General features: G+C 33.4%; 1 protein-coding gene across 2 annotated transcripts; it reads left to right on the plus strand.

Moving 5' to 3' along the window:
• The first annotated feature begins 4,250 nt into the window (after positions 1-4,250).
• LOC145615022 (uncharacterized) lies at positions 4,251-8,777 on the plus strand. 2 transcript variants are annotated; one of them, XM_081670101.1, is made up of 7 exons: positions 4,251-4,359; positions 5,555-5,696; positions 6,604-6,751; positions 6,825-6,900; positions 6,982-7,099; positions 7,243-7,334; positions 8,383-8,777. In XM_081670101.1, the coding sequence occupies exons 1-7, from the start codon at positions 4,327-4,329 to the stop codon at positions 8,422-8,424; spliced, it is 651 nt and encodes a 216-aa protein (XP_081526227.1). In that variant the 5' UTR covers positions 4,251-4,326; the 3' UTR covers positions 8,425-8,777. The 2 variants fall into 2 exon arrangements, with proteins under 2 accessions (XP_081526227.1, XP_081526228.1); XM_081670102.1 differs by having other exon boundaries at positions 6,982-7,093.
• The last annotated feature ends 62 nt before the right edge of the window (positions 8,778-8,839 follow it).

Below are 8,839 nucleotides of genomic sequence, written 5' to 3' on the forward strand. Positions count from 1 at the left end.
AAATTAATTTGTGAATGGTTATTTGATCAATGTGTGAGATCAAAAGGTTGAGAATTATTTATTTTGTTATGGGTTTGAGGCTCGGCGTTATAGACCTTAGTCCTTGGCATGTTGGTAATGAGATAATGATCATGAGTTAAGAATGAGGTACAATCTTTATTATTTATTTTTCTATGGTCCCCTACAGTGGGAATTGACCCGTATGTGGTCTGGTTCAAGGTGTTTTCTAGTTATTGGGAGTATTCAAGTTTTTATACTTGTTGGTTTTATTCGAATTACCCATGTCCAAGGCTAGGTATAGAACAATGAGCATGGCACACTTACGGGATAGAGAGTTGAGTAAAGGTTTGTATTATTATTCGAGGTTGAGTTGATAAAGGTTATTTTCAGAGTACAATGTGTTATGTAGTTTTGAACTACATTATTTAATTAAGCTAGTAATGTTGATTATCCTAGACTAACTTTGTGAGAATGGAGTCGCGCCCATTCTTGCATCGCGCTAAACTTTTATTTCAAATGGTCATTTGAGACCTGGATTGGACAACCTGGTCTATTGCTTACTCCAAACTAAATTAAATTTATTAAATTGAATATGATGAGTCAAGTGTTTGGAATTGGTTAGTAAGTATGTTGAGTCAATTGAATTGTCTAAGTGTGGAGACTTGATTAATGAATTCGTGTTGTATATTTAATTACTTTAATTAATTGAGCATGCTAGGTTTGGTATGTTGTAGCTTGTATGTACTCAGCTTTGCTGATTGCGTGCTTTTGTGTGTGTTTTCTTTTGGTCATGGCCTTCGCCTTTCAATGACCCTGTGATGATCCAATTATTACACTTGTATTATTGGGGAGCAGTATTGCACAGGTTAGCTTGATGATGTGAAGTTAAGGGATTTGACAAACGCATTGTCAAGGGATTGGTGTGATTGAGAGTATTCGATTCTTGTGTTGAACTTATTTATGCTTTGCTATTTCGTTTATGTTTTGGATTTTTAATATTGGTTTGGTTTTAAATAAGGGCCTTATATGGTTCCAATTTGTAAGCTTTGACTTATTCGTTTTCTAAATTGTGTTATTTTAAATACTTAAGTTTGATTTTTCCGCTGCGATACTTTGATAAAGCCTTAACGTTTTAACACGTGGCGGTAACATGTCAATGGTTCTCCACTATTTTATTTAAAGTAAGTGGTTTGAAAAAGGGAGAATTATTCGGGTGTTACAATCAATAAAAGAAAAACCCCATGCCTCCTTTCAGAAACATTAATAAACATCCAACGACCACGGGCGCGACTCCGTGACCGTAGTTAGTATGAGATCTCACCTAACTCCTAGTTTTGAAAAATATTTGAAATAAGAGACTCGTAGATCAGACGGCCTCGAGAAAAGTACACGGCTAATACCCCATGTACCCCAACCCCTGATTGTCATTACTCCAGAAGTGCACCAATCCAGAGTTTTATTGCTCATCCATCTTGCACTTTACGTGATTTACAGGTTTAGACTTGGTGATGACTCATATGCATAACAATACAATCAATCCAATATCAATTCAATCAAGTAAAACAACTTTTCAATTTCAATTCTTGATTTATTAGTGGCAAGCAACATTTATTATTTATTCCTTTACTACCTCGGTGTATAAACACCTTGAGTGCATAAGGCACCCCAAACTCTTAACCTTGTCTTATAAGACATGAACCATTCCTTTACTCATCCTATTTCATTAAATCATGAATGAGTAATAATTAAGTCATTTCACCAATCACATACCTTTGCCTCTAAGCGCACCTTGCATAATTAGAACATAACCAATAATTACAATAAGGAATAGTGCACGTCAAAGGAAATTCACAATGTATAACCAAACAATTTAACCCAGTCATCCCTAGACATGATACTAAGTTCTCGATCCGTCCTTAAACATGCACCTAAAAGCAAGGTTTTGTAACTTGTACGTACCTTGAGCAAACGAATTAGTATGCCACTTTACTAGCTAGAAATCACCTTCAATAAACTCCTCTCCTAAGCCAAATAATAACATCTCAATCAATACCCAATCAATCAAATTTACAGCAATACTAACTTACTTTAAAACCTTCAAAATCCAAATCAAACAACACTTTAAAACCTTCCCTTTTGTTAAAATTAAAGGCTTATATATAGTTCTTTAAATTTTTCTTCATAAAAACCTTAAAATACACTCTTATACATGAAATTACAGCAAGTTCAAAGTCTAATAAAAATCTGAAAATTATATAAAAACCCCTAAAATCTCTCTTTTTAATGGGTGATTAAACCCTCTTTATAAAACATCAAAAGTAGTACTTAGAAACTATTTCCAACACTTGAAACTTCAATAAAAACATATATTTATGCTTAATTAACTTTAAACATAATTAATTTTATTAATCAAACTCAAGGATAATATTTTAAGTATGTAAAAACTTCGTTAAAATCAAAAACTGCCCTAAAATCATATTTAGAGGCTGAATTTGGCCTCGAGAGGGTGGTGCTCACTACCAAAGGTAGTGAGTCTTTCTTAAAACGTGGTTTCCACATGGAAAACACTACTTTTTTGTCAAAATCGGATGAGTTTAGAACCTGATCGGGATTAAAACGGGATTAATATTAACGAACGGAAATCTAAAAATTAAAACACGAATCTATGTGTTCAAAATAATCTGGAATTAAGTTAAACTAATCAGTAGTTATAATCACCAAAATTTCAAAACATCATTACTATAAAAGCCCTAAATCAATTGTTCATAAAAACCCTAAAATCATGATTTTCAATAAATTGAAACCCTAGGTTTATAATTCATAAAATATGAAATTTATAACATAAATATAATCTGAAATTTATAATCTTTATACCATTAAAATATAATTTGATACTAAAAATATAATCTTTATACTAAAATCAAAACCCAAAACAATTAAATTAACATTAAGCAAAATAAAGAAACAAAGGAGGATGAAAATAAGACTAACCTTTTTGTGTGGGAATTTTTTGAAGATTTATGGGATATTTATAGGAGAGAATTATTGTAGGGTAAAAAGAAAGATTGGGCCTCATAAAAATAATGGGTCGATTAAGTAAACAAATGGGTTAGGCTTGTATGATTGGACATAAATTGTAGAATAAAGGTGCATAAAATAATTTGTTCAAATAATTTTCGACCCAGATTAATAATTTGAAACTTTTGAAATTAAATTATGAAAAATAACAAATAAATATTATAAATAAAATAAATTTTCATTTATAAAATATTTAAAAATACGGGGGATTACAATGATGATTAAAGAACGAAATCATGTATGAGAAACATTAATTAGTGGCAAATTATATGAAAATTGTTTGAAAAAAGAGAAAAAAAAACGTATTAGTAAATAGATGGAAGACTTTTTATATCGACTCTTTAAACCTTTCTGATTGAAAAAGGGGAACAAAAAGGATTAGAGAGCATAAGTTGTCTTTGAACGTTGAATGTTGCCCATCTTAGTATTAGTAACGAAGTCTATTGGTAACAGCAAAACTTTAGTTAGTTAGAGTCTTAGAACTCCCATCATTTATTCCTGTGACTCACTAAACAAAGCTTAAATTCTAATTTCTATATTCATTGGTACCATAAAGAAGTTTTTCAGTACTAAAATAATGAGTACTAATTACGCATAGTCGTGTCGTGCCAGGCTCGTGCCAATCTTTTAAAAATGAAGTTCATGCACAACCCAGACTCACATCTCGTATTGTGCCATGCCAAGTGCCAACATGCCCCTAATAATATATATATATTTGGTTAAGTTGGTCAATTATAAGAGTGTCAACCCATCATGCTCATACCAAAATTTAGAAATAAAGCTCATGCACAACCTATGCCACATCGATCATACATCCATACCTGTCTCTTGTGCCATGTCGAGCTTGTAATAGGCTCGTGTCAGGTCAGGCTATTTTTGTGTTGTGCTAATTTTGCCCTCGTGTCAGCCCCGACCCGACCCAACCCAACCCAACCCAACCCAACCCATTCCCATCTGTACTAGTCATTAACTGTAAGTTGATTATTGATTACCCTTATAAAGATGAAAGTCTTTTGAAATGAGAAGTACTAGCTTATACAGAGTATGCCTTATAACTTGCATAAAAAAAAAAAGAGTATGCCTTATAACACCAAAAAGTCTTCCAATATATTGCCATTTATAGATTTAAAATCTATTTATACTTAACTCAAAAATCTTGGGCTATCTTTCATTCTTTCTTCGCTTTCTATCTCTCTATCTCCTCAATTCCAATCACACGGGCATCTGTAAATTCTTCTCAACGGAGAGATGGAGTTGGATCCGCGGCATTACGAATACATCGTAAGTTGTATTTTCACTAAAATTTCCAATCTTTTTAGGGTTTTTTCTTTGCAATTTATTCAAAAATTAGAATTTCCTTCATTACTCTGTACTAATTTCATCTAGTAATTACTTCAACTTTCACCTTTGTTGCTTATGTTCGACCCTTTGATTGTAATTTTTGTAAAAGGGGATTTTTTTTTTTTTTTTTTTTTCGCAGAACTAGCGAAATTCATAACCCTAATTTTTTTTGTTATTTGTTACTATGTGGTAGGATTTTGTGATTATAATTATTTGTGGAAATTGATTTGAACAATGTATGTGGGTTTTATTTCATTTTGGGTGGTTTAATCGTGTTTGGTTGGAAGTATAATGCTATAAATCAATTGTGGGGCATCACCGAGGTACAAAACTAGTTGGGGAGAAATTTAAATTTGGGTTGAATAATGATTGGTTAAGTGCTTGGGTGTTTTCTGATACTAATATCCAATCTAATAGTTTCGAAAAGGTTACTTCTTGTTGATATATGATGGATTTTGGTATCTGTTTGGAGTTGATTTGTATTTAGCATGTGCTTGAACCGGGTTACATTGTGCTAATTGTATTTGGCGATGGCGGTTTTCCAGCATCAAAAGTCTACAGAATTGAATGTCTTGACGCCCATCCTTGGTGTGGGAGGTGACTCGTGACATTAAGCTGTGGAGAGCTTACAATGTACTAAGTTAGGATGTGATTGAGAAGTATTGAGGACTTTATGTCTTATTGGCTTCAAAAACAGTGTAGAATATACTTTCAGAGAGGGGTTCTATTTCAAATTAGATGAACAATTATATGTCTCTTTTTAAATAGGTTGCTTATGTGTCATATACTTATATACTATTCTGTGATAAATTTTATATTAAAACTAGCGGATTGGGATTGGCTGTTAAATTATCTAAAACCACATGTTTGAACTTTTGCATTACTATGGGTGGAACGAGGATTCCAATCATTTAGAATAAGGTATCTGACAACTTAATCTTATTAGCAATTCAGTAATAGAATATTTGTCATTGCACTTTATATGTTGATGGATGGTCTCCGTTCTAGCTGGTATTTGCAGTTGCAAATTATTTTAATTTTATGTGATTAAATGATCATTGAGCTCCTTACAGTTTTATATTTTCAGTGATTTAAGTTATCTCATCTTTTTTTTTCTTTTTCTTCTTCCCGACAGGCTGTAAGTGACAGTGACACCCACAACATCGTGCTATCATATCTTGTACATAATTGTTTTAAAGAGACCGTGGAGTCCTTTGTTGAATGTACTGGGGTAAAGCAGCCGACTGCTTGTCTTGAAGATATAGATAGAAGAAAAAGTAAACCCCCTCTCCAAGACTCCAACTACCTCCTTATAAGTGAAATTTCTATGATTTGTATTTCTGTGTGACATAGCTTGATTCAAGCTATATATGGTTCGAAAACAATTATACTTTTTAGAAAACGGTGAAGGTATCCTTGGACCTTAGGTATCAAAATCCTATTTTCTGAATTGCTAGGCCCGAAAAAGGGCATATGCAGGAGTGATATAAGGTATTAGTATATTCACTTTTGATGTCTGATTAAATGGATAATTTTTTGAAATACCAGTCACAATTATGATACTTGTAGACAAGGAAAGTTTAAGTTATGTCTCTTCCAGTATTATAATTATTGAAAGGAAAGGTATAGATGAAAGTAGGTACTCTACAAACTCATGAAGTATGTGGTAGCACTGAAAAAGAAGCATGGAGCACCAATGAATTGAATATATAGTTTTTCCTCTGTGAGCATGGATTATGACTTAGAACTGGTGAACTCAATACATTCCTTTCATGGAAACTCCAAGACCGAGAAGGGGGCAAACCCAGACTCTCAAATGTCTTAATACGTTGTAAACATTTAGTTCAAAGAACTTGTGCCATCCCAGCCTATGAACTAGGCAAAGTGTATATATATCTTGTGAGATTGCTAAAGTCAGCCTTTTCTGGAACATGTCATTTTTGTCAATCTTATGCAAAGCCATGTCCAGATGAAAGCTTCACCCTGAAAAAGAATCCACATGAAGTTGGCTACTAGTTTAAATGAGAGAAAAACTAGTTTATTTATTTATGGAGCAATTATTCTTTGTTATGCAGCCTGCAAGGCAACATCTGGATGTGCTGTTTGTTCTATTTAATTTCTTCATGCATTACTCTTGCTCTGGCTTTACTCCAAGTATGTGTTTTGACTTCCCATTTTTGTTAGGAATCATCAAGTTTATCTTAGAAGACAACACCCTCAAAGCTATTGAACTCACAAAAGAAGTAGCACCAGATTTACTAGAGGAAAATAAGGATTTGCACTTTGATCTTTTGAGCCTTCACTTTGTCAAGCTTGTGTGCTCAGGACAATGGTAAATATAACACTTAATGCTTCTTGTACTTCACAAGGAATGTCTGTTATTTAATAGATTATTTCCTTGACAGCGTCGAAGCTCTTCGATTTGCTCAGGAGAACCTGAGTCCTTATGGCAGTGAGCAAAAGTATGTTGTGAAGCTTGAGGTATCATTTCAACCATGTCTGCTCTGCTTCCTAGTATATGTGTATGATGTTATCTCTGAAAATAAGTTGCATTTGTTGCAGGAGTTTTTGGCTTTGCTTGCTTACGATGAACCAGAAAAATCACCATCATTTCATCTTATCAGCCTTGACTATAGACAAGATATTGCAGATAAGATAAATCGCGCAATTTTAGGTACATGTATGTATGTAACATGTTTTCTGCCTCATTTACTTTAATGTATATCTTTTTAAAGCTTAATCTTGTGAACTTTGTATTTAAAAAGTATAATGTCTAGCATGTCTTATAAGTTCTAATATTTTCTCTGGAATTCATTGGTGTAGCACATACCAAGCAACCAAGCTATTCGTCCTTGGAAAGGCTGATTCAGCAGACGACTGTTGTTAAACAACACTTAAGCCAGGAACCTAACAAGGTAATCTTGTATGAATACGCTTTACCTGAATGCATCGAGGCTTGTTTCACCAATATCTATCTTCTGATATACATTTAATCTAGGATAGTACTTGAGAGAGATCATTCTCTTATTATGATCCAACGCTTGAGTAAAGAACTTAGTTAGGTGATCTTAATATGAATGCATAGAGGCTTCTGTTTCTCATCCATGTATTTTGATAGCTGTATGATATAGGATACTCCGTTGTAGTTGTGAGAAATCATTCTCCTTGTATGTAGTACCAAAGTTTTTTAAATTGGATTGGTGCTTTTGAAACTTCATTTGTACCTGAGTGGGGAAGCTGGTACTTTTATGGGGCCTAGTTTGATTGGTGGGCTGGTTAATGATAGACAATTTGTTTGGCTCATTAGTATTTTGTCCTTCACGTGTAGTACTTTATATCAAAGGCAAAAAAAATCTGCCTAAAATGAGATCTGTATTCTAGAAGTTAGACTTATCGGCACACTGGCGTTAAATGAGTTCTATGAGACCTTATCTTTTGAGTTATTGATGATTTTAAGCTGTTAAAGCCTACTTTGAAAAACAAATGTTGCTGAATCCTTTTTTTTTTTTTAATTTTTATTTTTATGATGTACTATGATGATTGTACCGTTGTAATGATGAAATCCACAAATGTTGTTAGTCCTTTGAGGTTTTAAAGAACTAGTGCCTGGATTAAAATTTTAGTGTTTGGCCGTGTGACAACTGACAAAATTAGGTTGCGAAACCCCATACTTTATTGGAGTTTCTTTCCTAATTCATACTCTAGCACCTGTGCAATTTGCTTTCTTTGTGGTTGTAGAAATTCCTAAGCAATCTTTGAAATTGGTTAAGGGAGAGAATTCTGAATGTATATGCAGTGATGCCCCTCTCTAATACTCTTTTCTTTTTCCTTTTTTCATAAAGGAATTTTCTACTACTCTTTTATTGATTTATTCATGACAAAAGCTTTATGGAACGGTTGATCATTGGACTCAAATGAGTGAAATCTGAATCAACTCTATGCTTTACTTTGTGGTGTTTTCAGGATGGCCCTCCATTTTCTTTGAAGGATTTCATTGATTGCTGAAAACAAGATAATTATTCTAAATCAGGCAAGGCCACAAAGAGCAATCAAGGTGCATGCACATTCAGATCAGAGGAAATTCATATGTTAATTGGTTTTTTCAAAGATATGCACAATAAATCAAGTTTGTTCATAGGAGATGCCCTTTGAATTTTGGTCTTCCTGGCATTCACTTTCCGGTGGCTGAATATAAAACCGTCATTCCATTGTACAGACTGTAAATTCTTCAGTAGACTTGATAGTTGAGTTTAGCTCATTAAAGCTCACTTACAGAGTTACAGTATTGGTTCGAAAGGATGTGAATGTTGGGTTGAAACCAGTCCCACTTTATCTTGATTTCAAGTTTTTATTTTTTACACTAATGTTTATTGGATACATCGGTACATCAGAAATCGCTAGTTTGATGGAAGGATTTGTC

The sequence above is a fragment of the Chenopodium album genome, chromosome 25 (genome assembly GCF_948465745.1).
Source record: "Chenopodium album chromosome 25, dcCheAlbu1.1, whole genome shotgun sequence".
NCBI lineage: Eukaryota > Viridiplantae > Streptophyta > Magnoliopsida > Caryophyllales > Amaranthaceae > Chenopodium > Chenopodium album.

Excerpts from the sequence above, each read along its gene's own strand:
- LOC145615022 (XM_081670101.1), top strand. The coding sequence starts at position 4,327 with ATGGAGTTGGATCCGCGGCATTACGAATACATC. Across the intron at positions 4,360-5,554 it reads CGCGGCATTACGAATACATC|GCTGTAAGTGACAGTGACAC; the intron begins GTAAGTTGTATT and ends TCTTCCCGACAG. Across the intron at positions 5,697-6,603 it reads AGATATAGATAGAAGAAAAA|GAATCATCAAGTTTATCTTA; the intron begins GTAAACCCCCTC and ends CATTTTTGTTAG.